The 23163-nt window shown below is 46.0% G+C and overlaps 1 protein-coding gene across 4 annotated transcripts in view; it reads left to right on the plus strand.

Moving 5' to 3' along the window:
- Window positions 1-3241: 3241 nt before the first annotated feature.
- The window catches only part of GCNT4 (glucosaminyl (N-acetyl) transferase 4), a 162523-nt gene continuing 142601 nt past the window's right edge, over window positions 3242-23163 (plus strand). Inside the window, exon 1 of one of the 4 annotated variants that reach the window (XM_057494288.1) lies at window positions 3242-3363. In XM_057494288.1, the coding sequence (XP_057350271.1) occupies window positions 3248-3363 (116 nt within the window). In that variant the 5' untranslated portion in view covers window positions 3242-3247. Of the gene's footprint in view, window positions 3364-3470; window positions 3851-4171; window positions 4982-23163 lie in introns of those variants that run through there. The other 3 variants (XR_008994467.1, XM_036886088.2, XM_036886089.2) reach the window with 3 other exon arrangements.

The raw sequence follows: 23163 nt of genomic DNA on the forward strand, positions 1-23163 counted from the left end.
AGGCGAAATCCTTAAAGGCCTGGCTAATGTGACTGCAGAATCCCTTAACTCCACTGGATATAGCGAGTGCTGGTTATGTTTCTCCCCCGTTCCCCCGTTTTACGAAGGGATAGCAGTTTTAGTAAACACCTCAGCAGACCTCATACTTACCAATGACTCCAGCAAGACTCGCTGGTCAGACCCCTCCCGTTTTTCAGAGACCTCTCCGGGTCTCACATTGACGCAGCTTTCGGGAATAGGCCTCTGTATACATAGCCCCGTCTTGCGTCTACCCCCTCAGCTAATACCCATTTGTAACAGCTCCTTCTCACCCCCGCTGTCCTATGAATTCCTTGTCGCGCCCAACGGTACTTATTTTGCTTGCTCCTTTGGCATAACGCCCTCTGTTAACCCGCGCTTGCTAATATCTAACAATGAATATTGTGTTTTAGTCATGCTCATGCCCAAGATTTCCATACATCCCACCGAAGACCTCCTTCCATATTACTCGGGCTCTACTCGCACTAAGCGTGAGCCAGTAACCGCCATTACCTTATCTGTGATATTAAGATTAAGAGCAGCTGGGGCTGGAACAGGCATTGCCTCCATAATTACTTCTAAACAACAATATTATGCTCTTAGTCAGGCTATTGATAAAGACATACAAAATCTGCAAGAAGGTTTAGACAGCCTGAAAGAATCTGTTGTCTCTCTCTCTGAGGTAGTGCTCCAAAATCGCCGAGGGTTAGACCTCCTTTTCCTGAAAGAAGGAGGCCTCTGCGCTGCTCTTAAAGAAGAATGTTGCTTCTATAAAGACAAAACAGGGTTAGTGCAAGATAGCATTGATAAAGTTAAGAAAAACCTAGAAGCCAGGCAAAAACAAAGAGAAAAGGATGAGGCCTGGTATAAAAACTAGACCTCTGCCACCCCTTGGTTAACTACTCTGATCCCCACCATCCTTGGACCCTTGGCAGGATTCTTCCTTTTAGTGTCTCTTGGCCCTTGGGCCTTAAGAAAACTGACAGTTTTTATTCGAGAGCAGGTTGACCAGCTCGTCAAGCCAGCGGTTGCTGTTCATTATCACAGACTTACAGCCTGTGATGAAGAGTCTTACACCGAACCAACCAATGCTCCCGGTCTCCGGTTCTCAACTTTACAGGCGCCTCAACCATGGTACCATCGATTCTGGCACCGTACTTAATGTGGCCCATATGCTGGTCAGCCAGAACCAGACATACCCCTAACTATGAGGGTATGGGCATCGAGATGAGTGCGAGACAAAGTACCGCAAGGGAGGGTTCTTCCTAGAACCTCTCTGGTCCTCCCTGAGAATACGCCTGGCTTGCATAGAGGTTGGTATCCATATGTACATAAAGCCTTGATATATTAAGATCAATTTGGCTTTCAGCTCTGCCTCTCCTCCCTAAAAGATACCGAGAGCATTTGCGAAATGTTACCCTGCTGGAGGAGCCAGGCCTCTATTCCCTCACTCGATTAAGGCCCACCTTTCTGAAATAAATAGAAAGGGAGGAGATGTTGGGAGCCACACAAAGACAACAAGATGGCCACAGTTCATGAGGTTCCTGCTTCACTTCCTGGAGATTAGCTGCGAGCCCGCGCGCGCCAACAAGAAAGCCCGCGCGCGCCAAGAGATACTCTTCTCCCCCTCCTTCCCCATTATCATATACCAATCAGAATGTAACTCGCTGCGCCATCCCTGCTATGCAGCCAATCCCCTGCTTACAAGTATCCTATGGCCCACTTTGCCCCTGAACACTGGTGTATATCTACCCCCGTCTTACAATAAAATTTGAGGGCTTGATCAGAATACTGTCTTGCCTTCGCTCTTCTCTCGCCCCCATTTTCTTTCAGGTCGGATCCCCCTCGTCCCCACAAATAACTAGGTCCCGCTGGACGGGACAGCTGGGTATGGTCTGAGTATGGAACTATCCAAAACAAAGTTTACAAACTTGATGTTAAAGGTGCTTATAAGATGCCACCATAGGAACAGTTGGCTTTATAACAAAAAGGTTGATCTGGGAGTTGGAAACGGGAGCAAGTGAGTGAATGGATAACCACTTATGATATATTCAAAATAATAAAATCAACCTATTTGAGAGGAATTGGATGAGTGTGTGTGTGGATTTCATAGTACCCCTTGCTTGACATGACTGGAAGCTGCTGTGGTGTGAGCTGGGGCTGATACCAGTGGTGGGCCATTTCAGTTCTAGTCTTGGAGGCCCCTATTTTCTCAGTTGTTAACAGCAGGGACACTGGGACAGATCCCTTCGGTTGACTGAGTCTCCTACTTACTGGCAAGTTAACTGTTTCACTTTACTTGTCTCCCTCTTCGTATCTGTAAAATCAGAATAGAAATGGCACCTCCCTCATTAATTCTGTGAGGGTCAAAAGAATTAATCTGCATAAATTGCTTAGAACAGTGCCCAAGATGGACAATAGAAGCTGTAGTTGTTATCATCTTCATTGTCATCATCCATGTGCCAATGAGGGAGACCAGAAGGGTGAACTGTGTGACCTTTGATGACATGTCCAGAAGCAGGAGGTCCCACTGGGTGAAAGTGAGTGCAAAGCTGGCTTTTTGCTTGAAAATAAGTCTACAAAATGGGTATTAATATATTTGCTCCCTCGAGCATAGGCAGAATAGTCTCAGGGTCTCTACTACTGTGGACAGACTCCAGGTCTTGGGAGTGCAGAGCTGTCTCTTTGGGATTCACTGGGCCTCAGGGCCAAACCGGTTCTATCTGGTGCTATCCAGCTCCCCACCAGCCAGGCATGGGGCAGGCCCTCAGTCAACAGAGACTGAGAGAGAAAGAAAGGAGCAAACCAGGTGGGACTGACTTGCCCGTTGCTCCTCCTGCCTTGTAAAGCCGATCTTGGGAGCCTCTGGCCCCAAAAGAGAAGAACTCGAGCACTGTGGGAGATGTCTGCAAATGTCAGGATTGCGAACATAGCGTAGAGCATCCATTTCACAAAGTTAGCATATTCACTAGAACCCACTATGGAGGCCGAGTAGTAGTTATTGCCCAATTGGTTAAGTACGTGTGTATACTTGCTTTCATAGAATTATTCGGGTGAGCAGGATTGGGACAGGATCTGGGCCTGCACAGCCAGCTGCCACCCCCACCCCCTCTTGAGGATAAAGAGGAAGCCTTAGAGTGTCTACTTGGCGTGTAGACACCGATTGAAAAACAGCTTTGTACCCCGTTGATTGGGTAATAAGCTCACCTTCCCACGCTGCGACTAGATAATGTATCTACAGGCTGAGTGGGACATCGTCCTCGTCTTACCAATGAGAGCGAGTAGATTCCCGCAGGGCCAGAGCCCCGCAGAGCCCGGCATTCGAGGGAAAGCAAGGAGTCACAGGTGAGTTTGCTTTGCCAACGCCCTCTGAGGGACTTTGGGCAGGTCACTTAGCTCTCCAGACTTTGAATTTCTTGTCTGCTAACTGCAGGGAGGGAACCGAACCTGGATGACTCTCGGCAGCGGCGGAGAGCCGGGCATATGGCCAGAGAGGAGCGCTCCGCCCGCGCCTGGGAATTTTGTCCCAAGCGCTGGGCTGGGACCCTGGAGCGCCGGGGTGGGGCGCTCCCTCTGCGGGAGCGCGACGGCGGCGCTCCTCCTTTCTGCTCCACGTCACGGGGCCCCTCGGCGCTCTCCCACCCGCGGACGAGGGAGAGCAACTCCCTAGCAGAGCGCGCCGCCGAATTGGGGAAGAACGAGGAGGCGGGAGCAAGCCGCCGCCGCTGCCGCCGCAGAGGGGACGGGGGCCCTGGACACATTTCGCGGCCCCCGCCGCGGTGGCCTCTGCAGCCGCCGGGACCCCGCGTTCGGGGCTCCCCCGCTCCCTTTGGTAAGTCGACTTAACTACGCAGGCCAGCTAGGAACGCCCGGGCCCGGGGTGCAGCGCTGTCCCGCGGTGGCGGGGTGCGGCGCCCCGGTCCCATCTGTAGGGTGGTCGGGACGCCCGGACCCTCTCCCCCTCGCGGCTTTCACTTTCCCGCCGCGCAGTCCTTGGGCGCCGCGGTAGTCCAGGGTATGGGGGCGGGGGTGTCGGCCTGGGGGGGCCGCGTCGCGAGCCCCGGCTGAGCCCCGGCCTGGCTGCGCGCCCGCGGGCCTGCGGGTACTGGGAGGGGTACTGGGCGGGCGCAGATGAAGTTGGGGCGCGAGGGCCACCCCGCCGAGGCCAGCGGACGCCACAACTTCGGGGCTCCATGCCGCGGCCAGACGCTGGAAAGTTCCCTGAGGCCAGCGCTGGGGAAGAGGGCGGCGGGCGGCCGGCGTGTGTCGGCGCGTGTCAGCGCCAAGGTGTCCCGGGAGACGCGAGCCGCGGCGTCCGCATCCCGGGCTCCTGGGGCAGAGGGAGCGGGGAGGCCGTCAGGCGCTGGGCGCTTCCACGGTGGGGGTTCCCCGGGAATCTCCCGGAGCGGAGAGAATGCGGAGCCCGATGCGCCCTCCCCCAAGTGGGGGTCCCGCGGTCTCTGTCCTCCCCGAGGTCCACCTAGAGCCGCCCAGGTGACGGGCACCAGGGGCTGGGTCCTTGAGGGACCTTCCAAGCCGGGTCCGCGCCCTGCCTTTCTGGGCCCGCCTGCCAGCTTCTTGCTAGCGCTGGACCCGTGAGGCCCGGCGACGCTGCCCGAGACCCGGGTCCCGGCCGTCCCCGCTCCGGGAGGCGGGAGGAGGCGAGTGGGCGGGCGTAGGAGGCGGCGCTCGGGGACGGGCGGCTCGCGCGGCTTCTGCGGTCGGACCCGGCGTGGGAGGTAGAGGGGACGGCGTCGTGATAGAGGATTGGAGGCTGCGAGGCGGACCTCCCGGCCGCGCCGGCCGCAGGGGCGAGCTTCTGCCCTTTTTAAGGTTAAGTTTTAGTGCCGCAGAGCTGACCAGGATTGTCCCGCCCGGCAGTCTGGAGCTTCCGGGGATCCGAGCCGAAAGGTCTGAACTCGGAGTTAGTTTACCGTCTTAGGCTAACGGAGCGAGTGAGCAGGTACTGTTTTGTAAATTTCGGAACTAAGCTTTCTGGCTTGGAGGAGGTTTCCTGCGTGGTTGCAGCCCGGGAAACCTATGTCTTGCCCCCTTACTGGGCAAGGAGAGAGGTGGTGTTAGTCCGGAGGCCCTTGTCCTTTCCTCTTCCAGTTCTTAAAATTGAAGAGCAACGAACCAGTAGATTTAGGGAGCTCGGGATAATACTAATTTACGTGTCCGGTGTGCTTTGGTAGACATGGAAGTCTACATGGTCTTACATGCATAAAGCATGCCCTTATGAAGCCACCTATCGGTCTAAGACATTCTAGAACTTGATTGTCCCTTTTCACAGCTTTTATTGATAGTGTCTTGAGGAAGTAAAATCTAAAAGTAAGTGGACTGTTGCGGACAGCAGTTCCTATGTTGCATTTTCTAAGGATCAAATTCTCTTGAGAAATGACCATTTAAGGTGCAGTTGAATTATCTCTTGTATTAGCAGAGAAACAAGAGCCAAAGAAACCTGTTATGTGGCACTGAATGTCCCTGGGGAAGACTGATAGGAGAGTTTCCTTTGGAAGTGTAGAAGGGCCCCCTCCTGTTTACTACTTACACTCATTGTTTTGAGGGGCAGAGTTCATAGGAATTTGTTAAATGCCGCACCATGAAATACTCTGCACAGAGGTAGGTAGGGGTGATGGTACCATGCCTAATAGCATAGGAGGGCAATACATAGTTATCACACCAACTTTGAAAGGAGTCACGGGGAGGGAGACAGGTGGAGACTATGCATGCCAGTCTCCAGTTTCTGCTTTCTCCCTTGAGAATCACCCACAACTGGAACCACTGGTGTTGGGAGTGTGACTTGGTGACCTGGGGCTTCTAGCACCTCATACCAGAAGTAAAACTGCGTCAGCTTCAAAGAGTTTCCTTCTTAGACTAGAAGACAGGAAGAAAGCCATCAGACAGTAAGATTGTGGGATGGCACATTAAAAAATAAATTCACAATCCAAATTTATTGAGCACCTACTATGTGCTAGGCCAATACTAGGTGCTGAGGGAGCACAGATGTGCCTAGCTCCCCCAAGTCTAGGGTGGAGTCTGGAGGCCTTCTCTGGAGAGATTTAAGGTGGACCTGAAGGATAAGTAGGAGTTAACATAAATTAAGTGGAAGGAGGAAGGGGAGGAGAAAAGGGGGAATGCTGGGCCCTAAGGCGGAGGAGGGAAGGGGAGAGAGAGTTCAAGGTAAGGAGAGGTCCAGTGTGACCCAAGGGGAGAACGGCACCTGGTGAGGTGAGCAGGTACCAGGGTTTGAGGATGTCAGGCCATGGGGCCATTTTTCTTTCACACCTGAAAGTATCCTGGTGAGATTTAGATTCAGAACAAAGCAAAAGTCCAGTTGCTATGTGGAAAATGGATTTGCGGAGCCTGTAAACAGGGCTGGTTCTGAGGGTGTGAAAGGCTGCAGTGGGGTGGCACAAGTGGCTGGATTCCCAGCAGCTCTGGAGTGATTTGGTGACCAGTTTTTGTGGGGTGTGAGAGTACAGGGTGACTCCCTCTAAGCTTGGGCTTGAGCACTTGGGTAGGTGACACTGCATTACAGCAGAGGGAACTGGAGGAAAGACAAGTTGGGTTGTTGAGTCTCAGCTGCTTTTGAGGCCTCTGCTGACCCTCTAGAGAAGCAGATGTCATTTGTATTTGGGGTGCCACTTAAAGCCTGGGGTGTGGCAGGGCTGTGGACCTGGAACAGAGCCCCTGTCTTCATGGGGAGAGGTGAAGGAAACCAGGTGGCCCTGGGTCTCCACTGAAGTCCAAGTGTGAGTACGTACCCTGCATGGGTGTGTGTGTGTGTGTGTGTGTGTGTGTGTGTATGCGTGGTGGTGGTTGAAGACCGGCAGTGGTGGCCACACTTAACTCCCCAGAAGCTGCTCTCCAGTGAAAGGTGGGACAGAGGGATCTTTTTTTAAGATGAGAGAGCTTCCCACGTATGTGCATGTGACTGGGATGGAGCCAGTTGGAAAGGAGGGGGTGTCTGGAGACCCTTCCTACTCTGGAGTATTGGGTAAAAAAGTCTGATTATACAGGCGTTTTGATGCCAAACTCATAATATAAACCATCAACATCTTCCAGAAACAATATTTTGAAGTACATGTGACTGTGAAATTAGAATTTTTACTTTGTGGATCATGCAAATTTAATGTTTTAAATTAAACATTTCATCCCAGAGATGAAAAGCCCGCATGGCAAAGCAGTACCCTAGCAGGAGGTTGCTGAGACCTTACTTCTGGCCCTGTCACTCCCTAGCTTGTGAGCCTGTGAAAGTTTCCTGACCTCTCGCCTTGGTTTCCTGGTCTCTGAAATGGCAACACATGTAAGAGGTACACACATTATGGTACCTCCTCACAGGTGGTTGTGAGGATTACATGTGCGCATCATGCATGCATAACATTTACATGATATATGCATGTGTGCACCATATGTGCACAAGGTATGGATGTGCACATGTGGTATTCACAAGGTATGCATGTGCAGATCATGGATACACCCAGTATGCATGTGTGCGTGACATATGCACAGTGTGTGCATTGTCCTGGCACGTAGTGAGTGCTCAGTAAGTCTTAGTGCTGGTTGCTTTAATATGATGATGTCATTTCTATCACGTCTCAGATGTAGGATCTGAGAACTAGAGAATTGTAAGAATTTGTCCAAGGCCATAGAGTCAAACGGTGGAAAGTTAAGGCTAGGATCCCATTTGCCTGACTCACAGGCAGGGGTTCCTTCTACTTACATGTCAACAAGTATCAAGTGCTGGATGCTGCGTGAAATGAGCTGTAATGAAAAGGATCTGGTCACTGCTTGCCAGAATGCAGAGAAGCAAAGTAGATCATATCAATGTCCAGGCTTACCGACTTTTCGTAAGCAATTCGAAGGTGTATGTTTTATATTAATTTGCATTGTTTTGCATGTCATTTTAAATGCATTTCCATATGCTGGTAATTTTCCTAGTGGGATATACAGCTGAAGCTTCAAGTATATAATATTAATAAAATCAACCAGGAATTGAATGCACTGCTTCAAAACCCAATAGATCCCTGGGCACGGTGGGTTTGGTGTGGGTCTTTGGGGAAAGGATTGGATCGATATTTATTACTTTAAGATGTGGGAAGCCAGATACCATTTGATAAAAGCAAGTCATATTTTAATATGATATGGAGCTTGATCTGCTGATACAATAGAAAAACACTGGAGAAGTGGAAGAAGACCAGAGGGAAGCTGCCTATTATATAAACTGCCAAAAAATGAAGCAGAAGCAGAAAGAGAAGTCTGCTTTATGAAGCAGAACTAATAAGAAACACAAAGGGTCAGAAGTAAAGGTGAAACTAATGCTAAGAACATGAAATTTTAAAAAGAACATAATCTTAAATACAAATGTGTGGGGTTTTAAAATGAATAAATTCTCCCTAATTTGGACTTAATGGGAAATGGCCATTGTCTCTTAGTAAAATCTTATAAATACATACATTAAAAAAAAAAACACTGCAGTTTTGTTACTCCAAGCAGTGGTTCTCAAGGTGTGGTCCCTGGATCAGCCACATCCACATCACCTGGAGATTTGTTAGAAATTCAAATTCTGAGACCATCCAGACCTGAATCAGCACCTCTGGGGATAGGGCTCAGCAACCAACCTGGGTTTTAATATTTGGGGCCAGTCTTTATTCCTCTTGAATTTTCACTTCTTCAGTCTTAATCTTGCATTTCCCTCTTAATCTTGCATTTCCCTCCTGTGGTCACTAGCTTCTCACTGAGCTGCTTAACTTCCGTCAGTCCATATCCCCCTAGAGCGTATACCCAGACACAAACACATGAAGCCTTCCCAAGCCTAAACGGGGGCGGTGGGGGGGGGAGATGTTTTCTAAGATCCCTTCAGGCTCTCGTGTTCCACAGCTCCGTGGTTCTCATGCTATCCAGGATCACACTGGTTTCAGTTTGGGTTTGGTTTTGCTGCCTTTAAAAAAAATCTGGCAGCCTCATACCAAACTGTGACCAGTCCCAGATGTACATTCAGCCAGAACGCCGGCCTGTGCTTCATGGATACCTCTGCTACATCACATTTCCCCACTTGGCATGAGTGCAGCTGATTTCTTGGACCTAAGTGGTCAGTCTTTGTAATTATCTCTGCTAAATCTCATCTTCCTAGACAAGTCTGCCCACATCTGTTTGGGTCCTTTTCTGTCTTCTTTTGTATAAACTTCTGTGTCCTTGTCTAATTTGTCTGCTGATGTCCTGGTCTGAGGAATTAATAACATATTGAGTATCTTCATCACAGGCCTTCCTTGCAGTTAGTGAGGCCTAAAACTTGGCATCTTTTGCTCCTTATGGAGCTGACATCAGAAGAATAACTGTCATCAGCTCCATCACTTTGCATTTCAGCTGTGGCTCTTCTGAAGTGCTCCCTGTTCTAAAGTGCTCCTCACAGGTTCTGTGAATGAGCCTGCTTTCTGACTCCATCCTCGGTGTTATTCAACAGGGCAGTCATCCAGAGCACATCGCCAGGAGCTGTGTGACTGTCAGGATTGCTTCCCTTTCTTTTGTTTATACCGTGAGCTTAGTTTTTTGTTTGTTTGTTTGTTTGTTTGTTTGTTTTGCAGATGACATGAAGATAAGTTTCAGCTTATTTATGGTCAGATTGAGAGGAACTCAGAAATTTCAAAATAGTAGGAAGCAAAAATTGTGCCTTGTTATTTTTCCCTGCTTGCCTTCCCCCTACCCAGATTTAGGTTATTTAATTTTTTTAATGTAAAATTTTGCTCACACATGATTCTTAAAGGAGTGCAATTAGATAATAAAATTGCACAAAAAAAGTTTAAAAAGGCAAAAAAGCAAAACAACTGGATGGCAAAAATGATTTTAGCCATGCTTGATAGAGCATGAAAAAGTGCCTGGAATCCTCCTACACCATTATGTCCTTCATGAACCTTATCCAGTCCTACTCAGCCCTCTCCCTGCTCCCACGACCTGCATTGAAAGACTAGCCTTCATCCAAACAGCAAAAATCTCAATAAAACCCAAACCTGCTTGCCTCCCCCAAATGCTACCGAACCTCTCTCAGTGTGATGCTCTCCTCTACCATGGCAAGGAAAAAAAAGTGCCTGGTGATAAGGGGGCTTTTTGTGTTCTCAAGTTAATCTCCATGAATACTCAGTATTTGTGTATAGCTTGTGGATTGCTTTTCCTTCTTCTCCGTCCTCTTCTTGTTTCTCTGATCTAGTTAAGGGGAAAATATACAAGGTTATCTGTCCCTTTGGAGGAGGGCTTCCTGGCTGTGCTCAGACTGAGATAGGCGGCATATCTGCTCTTGGCTAGGTTGGACCTGTTCCCAAAGGTTCTGCAAATCCTGACATTCCTCCTAGTCATTGGCCCCATCTGGACAGCCCATGACAGAGCAGCTCCCTCAGCCTGCAGCAGCGGGTGGCAGTTGTGCTTAGGATCAGGAAGAACAAGGCCCAGCGTAGTTCCTGTGCTCGCTAAGGTTCATGTTCTCTTCCTGCTGCTCCTCTGTTGCTGCAGCACTTGTGGACTGTCCACATCCCATGGTCCATGTGGGTGCAACAGGGAGGGGCTCTCTCTGCCCAGCCATCATCTGCTACCAGGTTTTCTCATCCTCTGTTCTTTCCGGCAGGCACCCTGCCCTGCTGTCAGATACTCAGAGTCAGATGTGGTATCAGATGGGTCATGAGAGAGAAGGGGAATGACACACAAGGTAGCACAAATTAAGTTGCAATGACCAGATTGTGAAAAAATACTAACAGAATAATCTGGAAATTGTGGGGCTGAAGGAAGGGATGTGTAACCAGAGAAGAGATCCTAAGAAAGGAGGAATATAAAGTCAACACTATGGCAAGAAAGTCCCTGAATTAAAGAAACATTTCCAGACTCCAACTGGTGACTTATCTTTTCTGGGAAATTATTTCTTTATAATAAAATACAAATGTAACCAAGTAACTGGGACTTCTTGGATCACATTCTCGAGTCTGTAGGGTTTCTAATTGTTTCTCTCCAGATTGAACACAGTGCCTGCCTGGTACATGGTAGGCTCACAGGTGATGTTTGCTGGATGGATAGGCACCAAGTTGAAGGGGATAGAAATAGGATATATGAGAATAAAGGTACATATATACATACACACACGTACACACACACACACACACACACACACATACATACACACATATATGTATGGGATATATACCAAAAGAAAGGAAAGGAGGGACACAGATTTTTGTACTTCGATGTCCATAGCAGCATTATTTACAGTAGTCAACAGATACAAGCGAGGCAAGCATCCACTGACAGACAAATAGATAAACAAAATGTGTTATGTACATACAGTAGAATAGTATTCAGCTTTGAACATAGAAGGAAATTCTCACATATGCTACAACATGGATGAACCTTGAAGACATTATATTAAATGAAATAAGCCAGTCATGAAAGGACAAATACTGTATGATTCCTCTATGTAAGCTTGCTAGAGTAGGCAAATTCATAGAAGTAGAATGGTGGTTTCCAGGGCCTGTGGAGAGGGGAGACTGGGGAGTTAGTGTTTAATGAATATAGGGTTTTAGTTGGGGAAGATGAAAAACTTCTGTGAATGGAGATGGTGATGGTTGCACAACAGTAGGAATATGCTTAATGCCACAGAATGGTTCACTTAAAAATGGTTGAATTTAACCATTGACCCATCCATGTCCATCTACCTCACCGTCCATCTGTCCATCCATCCATCCTTCCATCTTATCCAGCCAGTCACCCACCCATGATCTCACTGACATTTATAGAATGGCTTTTCTAGAATAGGCTAGGGAACACAGGCTTTTTAGCATTACTGATTTTAAAAAACGGTTTAAATGGTGAATTGTATGTTACGTATATTTTACCACAATAAAATAATAGAAAAAGTATTTTTATGATCATCAACTAATTCATAAATATGAATCAACAAAAGAAAAATCATTTTTATAACAAAGAAGCAAACCAGATAACACTTGGAAAGTATAGAGTATAGAGAGAGCAGAAGGCAGTAACACCAGACTTAAAAAAAGGTTTACAACTGTGGTACTAAAAATGTGTTGACTGAGTCCTAATAAGAGTCAGGGATTTTCAAAGGCTTTAAGTCTTGCCTACTCCCCATTAACCTCTATGATTCCCTCTTTTTTTAAAGGAAAAATAAAAAGGCTTTTTAGTTTGGAAAAATTTCAAACCTACAGAAAAGTTGTTAGAATGTTATAGTGGGCACCCATCCAATTCCCCCTGACCATGAGAATGTGGAAGCCTTTGATGTGGCTTCTGCCCCATCCTGCCCCCTGGAGATCCCTGGCTATGCCCTCTCCTAGGTGGTCTCTGGTTGCAGGAGTGGGTATGGCATACTGAGGATGAAGCCTCCTCCTTTTTGCAGAAAAACCCTTGGTGTGTGGCATTCAGCGCTCCTCCTCTGGCTGTTGCTTCTTTAAGTGCTTTTGACTCCTTACCATCATGCAAGCTGTATGCCCATTGCTGGCCCACCTGTTTTTCCTGCCACAAAGTACCCAGGGCCTGAACTCAGTTAGTCGTCTTGCTATCTGTGTGAGCCAGTGCCCTTTACTCTCTTCTGCAAATAAGGAGGCAGAGGGCTGACTAAATTGGTGACAGCTTGTTAGCGCAGTCAGGGTAAAGTTCAGAACCTTTGGCTTTAAGTTCCAAACCCATTGTGTTGTACACCAAGATAAAGGAGGAGGGTGAGATGGAAGGGGTCAGGTGTGGCAGAGAGGAGAGGAGTGGGTCAAGTGGTAGTGGAGGGAGGAGGGAGTGGCCCAGAGCTACCCAACGTGGTTCACCCTACATGGGACTGATGTCTTTTTCTTGATATAACAAGGTTGTTACAAACAAGCTCTGGAGAAGGCAGCCCACCTGCAGGGTTACTCTCCGAGATGATCTAGCTCGCCCGGCTTACAGCCGGACATACAAGAGGAGGATAGCTGAGAGCTGAGCAGTGCTTACCTGAGGCCCTCTCTACAGAGCCATGTGTAAAATCCTTACCCTCTGGGTTTGTTTCTGAATTTCATCTCACTGATCTCTGTCTATTCTGGCATCAATACCACCCTGTTTTAATGGTTTTAATAGTATATAATCCATGTGAACATCTGAAGAGTGTGGTTTTTACTTTTACATTCTATATAGTTGACATGTAAGTTTGCTTAGATGTTTAGTTTTTAACTAAACAATCTTTTTACCTGTTTATTATACTAACCTAAAATAAAAGCTACATTTTGAAACCTGCTACCTTAATTAAAACCATTGCTAGAATGCATCCTGGTAGGAGATGCCAACTGGAGAGGTTCCTGGAGTTATTTCTAGATTTGACTTTTGGTGAAACATTTTACACAAAATCTCTGCTTTTGAAATTCCCTGTTTTGGCAGGTTTTCCTGAGCACTGCAGATTCTCTTTAGTTTAAGTTCCTGAGTCTTAACTTTGTTGTCTGTATGCACACAAGCTCTCAGGACATATGTACATTTTAAACCAAGAAATATGGATCTTTACTGACTAGCGAAGGCCTGCCAGAGTTGCCAGTCTCGAATTGTTCAGTCAAAGTGCAGAAGCATGTTGTATCTCCAGCTCGGCTTCCTACCACATCAACAGAATACAGAAAACAAATAATGGAGCCTTTCTGATGATTTAAAACTGAGCATGTCTCATCCATTCATGGAGAGTGTGGCTTGGCCTAAAGCCATTTCTGCCTTGATGCCCTTGATTTCATATCTGTGTCTCCCTGCACTGCCTCTGTAGTTACAGGCATTAGAGACTCTAAATGCACATATAAACATCAGCGTTGACGTATGTCTTCAGCTGCTACATTACTCTTAAGGAATTAATTCTGGCCAGTATAAAACATGGAGTCAGCCATATAATACCAAGTAAGTGCTTCCAGAAATTTCTATGTGTGGGGGAGAAATACCATGTAGACCTTGGGTGGGGAAAGTATTTTTTCCTTTCTAGTGTACAAAGCATATATATTTTTTTTAATGGTCTTCAGTTTTTCTTCTTTATAGAAAAAAAGCCAAAATATTCTCAACTAACATTTTAAATTTAAAACATAAACTATATTTGGGTTCTATATTGTGTCCAGCTAAGTGTGTAGGAAGACCTAAGAAATGGTGTTTGCAAAGATTGAATACATCAGTTAGCCCCCCTTTTTTGTAATACTTAATATCTAAAAAGAAGGAAACATTTTATTTAAGCTGCTACCATACAAACTGAAATTTGAGGGCATAGGTATTTTAAAAATCCACACTTTTCCTTTTTCTTTTTTTTTCTATAGAAAATGCTCTTAATGTTTTGCAACCCGATGAGAATCGCAAATTGTTAAAAAAATAAAAACTTTTCATTCTGTAGTATCATTTTTGGCCCTTTAGATTTCCTGCTAAAGACTTTTTAGCCATGTAGCTTTGCCCAACAAGATACACAATCAGCTCTGGATGTTTGCCTGGTGGTCCAGAATCAAGTTGTCTATCTCCTAACTGTGTGACTATGAAAACTGGCTGGATTCTGCACTTTTTTTCTCCATTGCCACAGCCCAGCTTTCCGATGACTTTGAGGGACAGCCATCTGGTAAATACATCCTGACATGGGTTGTTCCTGTCCCTTGTGACTTTAAATGACCCCAATAAGTCTCCCCAAACCCAAAAGGCTCTAGCAAAATTACTGGTTAGAAGAACTACAATCTAAAGAGGTGGTTGATAGCCTGATGTTCATGTCCAGCATTTTCATTCAGACCTCTATTCTCAAATCTTGCAAATTAGTTAGACCTTTGTTTAAGGAAAGTGGTGACCACAGGCTTTGTACTTGTAAATCAAGGCACAGTGCCTGAAGAAGAAGCCATTAGTTGTGATGTGTTCTGCAGGGACCTCAGGGAGAGCCACTTTGGATAACGGTCATCCTGCTGCCCTGAGCTGGGACAGTTTTAAGTTGACATATGATCTGAGAACTGGCAGAGCCTGGCTTCAGGATATGTTCTGTGTACTTGCATTGCTGCAGAACCTTCAGTGCCACTTTGTTACGCAGTCCTTTGGGACGGCTTTGCCGACCAGGGATACTAGAATGTGTATTAGAGTTTTGCACTGAGAAGAACTGCCGTTAAAGACACTGAATGTGGGGGAAAAGTTTATGGTGTCTGCAATGTGTGGAGTCACAGAAGCTGTTCGGCTGCTCCTGACTGCACAGAACCAGATGTGCTTGCTCTTCTTGGGTGCCTCTTACAGGAATCCATGGCTATCCATCTTTCAGAAAATGTTAAACATACAGAGGGGGAAAAAAAGCCTGTACAAAACAACTATCTTTCCTGTCTTTAAAAATCCAGGACAGGTGTATGTCTTCAGGAACAAGGTTGCACCAGACATCCACATAAAAGAATTATGAAAGAATTCTGGAAAGAATTGTAAAAGGTAATGAAAAACAAAAAATAATTAGGATATCTGATTGAAGGGAACCATGCATGTACCATTTTAGAAAAATGAAACTAAGCCAGAATATAGTGACTCTTACCCAGTTTCCCCCAAGAAATCAATTCCTCTTGTAGTGGTCCTAATGCATGACATTTGCATACCAAAGTTGTTCTGTCCCATAGCCCATTCACATGCATTATGTCATAGGACCTTCGTAAAAGCATTGTGAGATAGAAGAACCATTATTCCATTTTACACATGCCAAGTAAAAGCTTGCCCAAGATTAAATGGCTTGAAGTTTTGATGGTACAGCCCAGACCAGACTAGAACTTGGATCTTCTGACTTTGTGCCATTGAGCAACTACCCTGTGCCAGGTAGATGTGTACATGGGGGTGGGGTAGAGCGTGAACAAAGCCTGTCTGGGGGAGAGAAATATATGCTGCTGTGTACGTGCTGAAAAGGAGTCTGTTAGGATAGAGAAGGATGATCAGAGAAGACCTGAGGAGAGGATATTTGTCCTACAACTTCAGAGATAGGGAGCAATCAGTCAGGCCAGGATCAAGGGAAAAAATTGTCTAAATGGGACAGCAAGTGCAAAGGTCCTGAGGCAGGAAAGAGACTGGTGTTCTAGAAACTTGTAGAAGACTGGTGTTGCTTAGAATATAATGAGTGAGAAAAAAAAGTAGAATAAGATGAAGTTGGAGAGATAGGCAGGGACAGGAACTGGCTGGAAAGGAATTTATTTTATTCTAAGTGCAACCCAGTGAGGGGTCTTAAGTGTAGGGAATGAAACTAGAGAGGAGGTGTGAGCTGATTTACGGGTTTTAAAGATCTATTTGGCTACAGTACAAAGAATAGATTAGAGGGAAGCAAGGGAGACTAGTGAGGTTATTTCACATGTAGGCAAGAGTTGATGCTGGCTCAGATGATGGGTGCTGTGGAGTGGAAAGGGGTGTGTGGGTTCAAAATGCATTTCAGATGTAGAACCAACAGGATTCTATTATTGTGAAAAGTTTGGAGAGGCAGCCTCCTGCTGTAATTAACAGAGTAGGCACTGAAATCAGGCCACAGTTGATTGCCTGGCTCTTCCATGTACTAGCTACTTATCCTCTGTGACTCAGTTTCCTAATCTGAAAAATAGACATAATGACAGTACCTGCCTTACAGATAGATTGAATGGAATAAATAAGATAATGCAAATAGTTTTAGTCAGTATAGACCATTAGGAAGGGACAGGTATGTGCCCATTGACTCTGGTAGCATGATTTGTGTTGACATTGGCTAGAACAGCCTAAGTGGTGAGAACAATAGAGCCTGGCTGGACTGCATGCCACCATAAGGGGCCTGGATTTGGTGAGTAGAGGTCCCACCCTTTCTTCAGAGTCTTGAGGAAGAGCAATTGGATATACAAGCATGTATACAATAGGAGAAATGTGTTCTTAGCTTCTCAAGAACTAAATAGTGTTAAATGATGGCTAGGCCTCTTTTCCTTTATTTAGAGAAGGAGGAATTTGGACTCAACCACCATTAAAGTCCTTGTCAATTTTAGGATTTTGCTTCTAGGCTCCTTCAGGAATTGTGGGATAATTAACTGAGCTTGATGGAGAAGGCACAGAAAAGTAAATTCTATTATTTAAGTGTTTGTCTTTTCTGTATAAAAGTATGTTGACCTCAGAAATCAATTACTTTCTAACAATTCTAAACAGACCCAGTTAGGATTGGACTCATTCACAGTATATTGTGATATGAAAACAGAGAAGACAGTGCCTATGTAGTGATACTTTGTGATAAAAAGCAAGCCCAAAGGGTGTGTTTATTGCAAACAATCTGGAAGGACATAATCCACACAACACTATTGTGTGGAGCACAGGTGAGCTTTATTTTCCTCTTTAGACCTTTCTGACTTTCTGATTTAAAAAAAAAGAATGTTTACGTTTATAAACAGAGACTGTTTTTTTCCTTTTAGAGCTATTTGAGGATTGCTTGTCCTCAGTTTGTATTGTATTACTCAGTCACGCCATTCTTATGTTTTACGTAGTTTCAGTTTACCTGTTCCCAGTCTGATGATTATTTGCCTTTGCAATCTTCCCTTTAGAACAGTGAGACGGGAAGGTCACCTGAGCAAGCGACTTGCCTTTCTGCTCCTTTGCAGACAGCCTCTGGGCACTGTGGGGTGTTGAGGAAGCGCATCTCCACTGAATCATCCTCCTCTGATGGTCTTACTCCAAAACTTTCTCTGGGTTTGGTGATGAGCGTGTCATCAAGGGGACAATCAGTGGCCTTATGGAAATCAAGGAGCTGCAGGACCTTCAACTAAAAAGACCTTTGCTTATTCAACAAGATCAGGATTTGTGTGTGTGTGTGTGTGTGTGTGTGTGTGTGTATGTGTGTGTGTGTGTGTGTGTGTGTGTGTGTGTGAGCTCATCTTTACATTAGTGTTCTTAAGTAATGATTCTTCTTTGTAAGACTTTAGAAAAAAATCCTGACATTTCTAAATCAATAAACTCTTCAAATGTTATTTTTTACACTATTTGCAAAGTTTAAGAACATACAGGTGGCCCACAGAGGGAATCTCCTTCACCTGGAGAGAGATTTCACCCAGAATGTTTTCTAAAATAATTAGTAATTCTCAGAGAGCCCAAATTGTGTCACTGGTCATATGAAAACAAGTGAATCAGTAAGTAGTCAAGGACAGCATATGAGACAAGAGTAATTGATGGCGGAATTTCTTAGGGTGAGCCAGCTTTCTTTTTCTTTAAAGGATATCATTGGCTGGGAGATTGACTGACCTCATTAGCACATGGATTGGCCCCAGGCTCTGTCTGTAGGAACAGAACGGGTTCTTACTCAGCATTCCTCCCGCTGATTCTCCACATAAACAAACCTTTCAACTGGGTGGAAGGTCCAAGGACTTCAATGTGGTTTGATGCTCATTTCTGTTTCAGCTTAAAAAAAAATTCCTAGCCTTGTTAAATAAGCAAAAGTCCTTCCACTGCAGCTCCTTGATTTCAATAAGGCCACTGATTGTCCCTTTGATGACTTGCTCATCACCAAACCTAGAGTAAGACCATCAGAGGAGGATGACTCAGCAGAAGACTCACTTCCTCAACACCCCCACAGCGCCCAGGAGTCTGCAAAGGAGCAGAAAGCAAGTTTCTTGCTCAGGTGGCCTTCCCTTCTCATTGTTCTAGTTAGATAAGACACAGTCATGAGAACTTATAAGACACAGTCATGAGAACTTTTAGTCAAGAGCAAAACTCTTGTGGAAAATGTGGACTAGTTTTTCTTTACATTCCAAGAGAGTATTGCCTGGAGGGTTAAGAATGCGTCTCTGGAACAAGACTTTCTGGGTTCAAGTTCCAACTAAAGCACTCTCTATTGCTGTCTAACCTTGGGAAATTTCTTAATCTTTCTTAATCACTATGTGCCTCAGTTTCCTGTCTGGTAAAAGAAGGATAAAAGTACCTCACTCATCTGTTGAGGGGATTGAGTTATTACATACAGAGGCCTGAGAACAGTTGCCCAGGTAACAACTCTTATCAAGTGATTCTACACTAATAATAATATTATTAAATTAATAGAGAACATTACATGGAGGCATTCAGACATTAATTCTAAAACATTGAACTTACTTCAAGATTTTGGGGAGAAATAGGAGGTAAATTGAAAAATAGGACAGTAAGCCATAGGTCTGGGCAGGATCTTTAAAGAAGCCAACAAAAAGGAGGAGGAAGAAGAGGAAGGTGGCTTGAGGATAAGTTGATGAGGATAAAGATGGTGATGAAGATGAGGCCACAGCTTGCATTTACCAGGCAGGCATGGTCTGGGCTGTGCTAAAACACTGGACATGCGTTACATCATTTAACCTTAAGATCCTTTAGATGGTTATTATTATTAACATCCTTTTACCAATGAGGACACAGAGATGTGAGAGGCCGAGGGACTTGTCCAGGGTCTAGGGGCTCGGTAGGCAGTTCCTAGGCCAAAGCCTGGCTGTGTGTGGGCGGGGTCACATATTGCAGGAACATGTGTGGCTTCCTCTTTTCCCACTCAGCCCTGAGCAAGGTCTCAGCTCTCTGCCGCTTTATCTTTCCTTACGATATTTCCACTGCCTATTTTAATCAGAAAAATGAAGGTCAGTCATTTCCTTAACATTGTCTGCTACAATTGTCTAGTGGATTCTTTCTTAAAAAAAAAAAAATCAACATGTCCTATCAAATGTGCTGGAAAAACTTCAAGATTTGGAGTGGGGCAAGCTGGGGAGAGAAAGGGCCTCTACTGTGCCCTGTGCATTTCTGCAGGGTGACCCCATTCACACAGGGTCTCCTGAGCCCTCACAGCAGCTAGTGAGGGGATTTCTGATCACCACTGAGGACAAGAAAACCAGGATTCAGAGGCTAAATATTTTGATGAGTCTTGCAGCTACTGTGTGTTTCCCCAGGGAGTCAAGCCCAGGTCTGAGGCATCCTGAGCACAGGTATATTCCTTTCTCCCAAGTGCTGCACTACCTGTGCAAGAAGGTGGACATTCTTGTCCCTAAGCTAAACTATATTCTGTACTTCTCTCCCCAGACGTCTTCCTCCTGTTGGTGATTTCCAATTCTCCTTCCTTCCCTGGGAAAGGAAGTGTGTACTTTGACAGTCCTGGTTTTGAAATTGCTGATTTAAGGAGAGTTCATTGAATTGCTGCTAATGGCTGTGGCCATTTAGCCCTGACTGACTGCAATTATAACCACTTAGCTGGGGTGTCCATTTGTGTGTTTCCTTTAAGGCTGTAAACAGGGCTGGGAAAAGAAGTTGGTTTGGGGAAACGGTTTCATTCAACATCCCTATTGGGTTTTTATTGAATTAACCAAAGAGACCTATTTCACCTGTGCTATAGTGATCAAACCCTGACATCATTACCTTCTTCGTTTCATCATCATTACTGGGAACTTGGGCCTATATGGCAACAGCTCCACGGCAGGTCAGGCTTCCTTATCTGCCTGGGTGGGTGGGAGGGGAAATACCCCTTGTTCCACAGTTGGGAAATTCTTTGTAATGTGACTGTAAGTCTATTTCCTGGTAGCAAAACACCTGCCTGCTTCCTGCCCACGAGCCTTTAAGAGGAAAAGAGGTGGGGCGGGGTGTTTGCAGAAGGTGGCACTGCTGCCCTGCTCTGCTGGAAGCACATGGCCAGCATGACTGGCAGCCTTGGCCCACTTGCTCTGGTGGGACCTCAGAGAGCTCGTTCCCATCCGTGCAGGCCTGGGCAGCACGTAGAGGGAAAGGGAGGCAGCACCGCAGCGGGCAGGTGCCTGCCGGGCCCCTGGCTTTTGCGCCTCCCGGCTGGGAGGGGCTGTGGGTGTCACACAGAGGTCCTGTCCCAGGACAGCTGAGCCACAGTAGGGAGCTGTGCTCTCTAACCTCCTGCAGGGTTTAGTGCCTAGTCAGCCGGCACAGCTGGGAAGGGGCCACAGCCCCTTTCAGGATTTGACAGAAGCTCATTTACACTGTGCTCACACCTTCATCCCTTTTTACTTCTAACGTGGGGAGAGGATGTTTTCAGTCTAAGGAATTTCTGGCCATGATATGCAGGTGAAGGGGTTTGGCTTTGACTTAGGCCAGGCTAGTATCCAGGGGTCGCTCATTTCCCCCGATGTCAGAGACTGGCCTATAGACAGAGGAGCTGTTCCCCTTAAGGATGCCTGGGGACAGGAGAATGAGAAAGTCAGGTGCCTGGGCTGTCCTGATTCCTTGCTCTTCTTCTTTTAACATTAACTCTTGTCCCTGGGTAGTGAAGCTCAGACATTGGACCCAGAGCCAGTTCCCATGGACCTGGACAGTGTGTCTCCACCGCTCCCCTGGGTGCCCTGCCCCCTTCTCTCTCGGGCAGGCAGCCATGGCCTCTTATCTCAACAAAGACTTCCCAGCACCTGGCTGAAGCCAAGAAGTGTGTGCTCCACATGTTCTCTGGGAGGGCAGGGGAAGCATGAGCACAGGGGAGGCCTTGGAAATGGGTCAGAGGGCAGGAGCCAGCCAGTGCTTTTTTATGTAAGTGTGAGATGATAGCTAAATGGTACATCATAAATGACCTGACAGCTCTGGAAGCCTTTGCAAACTTCTTTAGAAATATGAGATCTTTTCAGGGGGAACTATTAACTGACAGTAATGAAATATTCCATGAACCAATAAAGGGAGAAAAGAAAAAGCAGAAATTTACAGTGGGTAAGCTTCATTCTAATTCTAGCCATTTATGTAATCTGCTTCCTATTTTTGCCTAATTACCATGAAATAGGATAATGATGAAATAAATGGATCAATTGATTTGGGATTGATTAATCTTCTAAGTCTAATTTTAATCACAATACCTGATTCTAAAGGGGTGCTCAGGTTTTTAGGGTTGTAGTTTGTGTTACCCTGTGCAGTGGGAGTCAGTTTTCCCACGCTTGGTAACAGCTGGCAGGTACTTTGGCCTTGATCCTGAGTGGATGGAACTCTATTCAGTTTGCTTCAGAGGGCTAGAAAGCTGAGGCCAGGCAAAGGCACAGCCATGAGCCTGAGTGGGATTCCCTTGACTTGGGTGCTGATTCAGCAAAGATGTTGTTTGGACCTACCAGTGGAGCTGGAGCAGAAGGGATGGATTCGGGCATATTTATGAGATAATTTGTTAATGTAGATGTGAAGGAAATGGAAGAGTCAGGTTGCTTTCAAGCTTTAAGCTTGGGTCATTGAATGGATGGTCTCACTGAAAACGGAGACAGAAAACACACAAGAGGCAAAGATGTCAAGTTCAACATTGGACTCCTTGAGGTTTGAATGCCTGCAGGGTGTCTACTAAAGATGTCCATCAAGCAATTGAAAGTTCACCTGGGAAGCTTGAGTAAGAGGTGAGGGCCGGTGGTCAAGGCGTTGGCGCTGTATATGTGGAAGTTGAAATGCAGAGAAGAGTGTGCACAGAAAGAGCAGGGAGCTGAGGACAGGACCCGCAGGGGAGAGACTGAGGTATGTTCAGAGAAGTCCTGGGTTCCGCAGGACAGTTCACTGATGATCAGGTGGTGTTCTTTAAATGACAGTGATTCACGTGAAGGTGAGTGAGGGTATGTCATTCCAAGGAGAGCCATTTCAATTGATCTATATAGAAGAAATCTACAAAAATAAAACAGGTTCAAATTTCTTGCCAATTCTAAGAAATTGGGAACAATGATTATGTCCTCATTTAAGATTTATTGAGATGTTGGGGAATTGCCCACAGGCTCCTCAGATCTCACTTCTCAGTATTGGAGCCTCCTTGAAGCAGAGGGGTTCAGCCAGCACCCCTGTCTATAATCACTGGGGTAGTACTCCTTGGATTCCCCTTCCTGCTGCTCCCAAAATAAGCACATCTATGCCCTCCCCTTAGTTAGCCTGGTTTTATCTGAAAAAGAAATATAATTTTTAAAATTCAAATAATACAAAAGGATATTCAGCGGTAAGTAAATCCCCCTCCTACCCAGGCCCCTAAACCACAGGCCTCTCCCACTGCGCCCTGCAAAGCAACCCCTGTTCCCAGTGTTATGTCTGTACAGTATATTTTAGAAGTGCTGGCCTGGAGCCAGATCTAGCCGGCCTCCTGTTTTGCAAATAAAGTTTTATTAGAAGGCAGCTATGCCCACTTATTTACAAATTATCCGTGGCTGCTTTCCCATTACAATGGCAGAGTTGAGTAGTTGGTGACAGAGAATGAAAAAAGTTGCCAGCATGTGCTCT

Source organism: Manis pentadactyla, chromosome 2, assembly GCF_030020395.1.
Source record: "Manis pentadactyla isolate mManPen7 chromosome 2, mManPen7.hap1, whole genome shotgun sequence".
In the NCBI taxonomy this organism is placed as follows: domain Eukaryota; kingdom Metazoa; phylum Chordata; class Mammalia; order Pholidota; family Manidae; genus Manis; species Manis pentadactyla.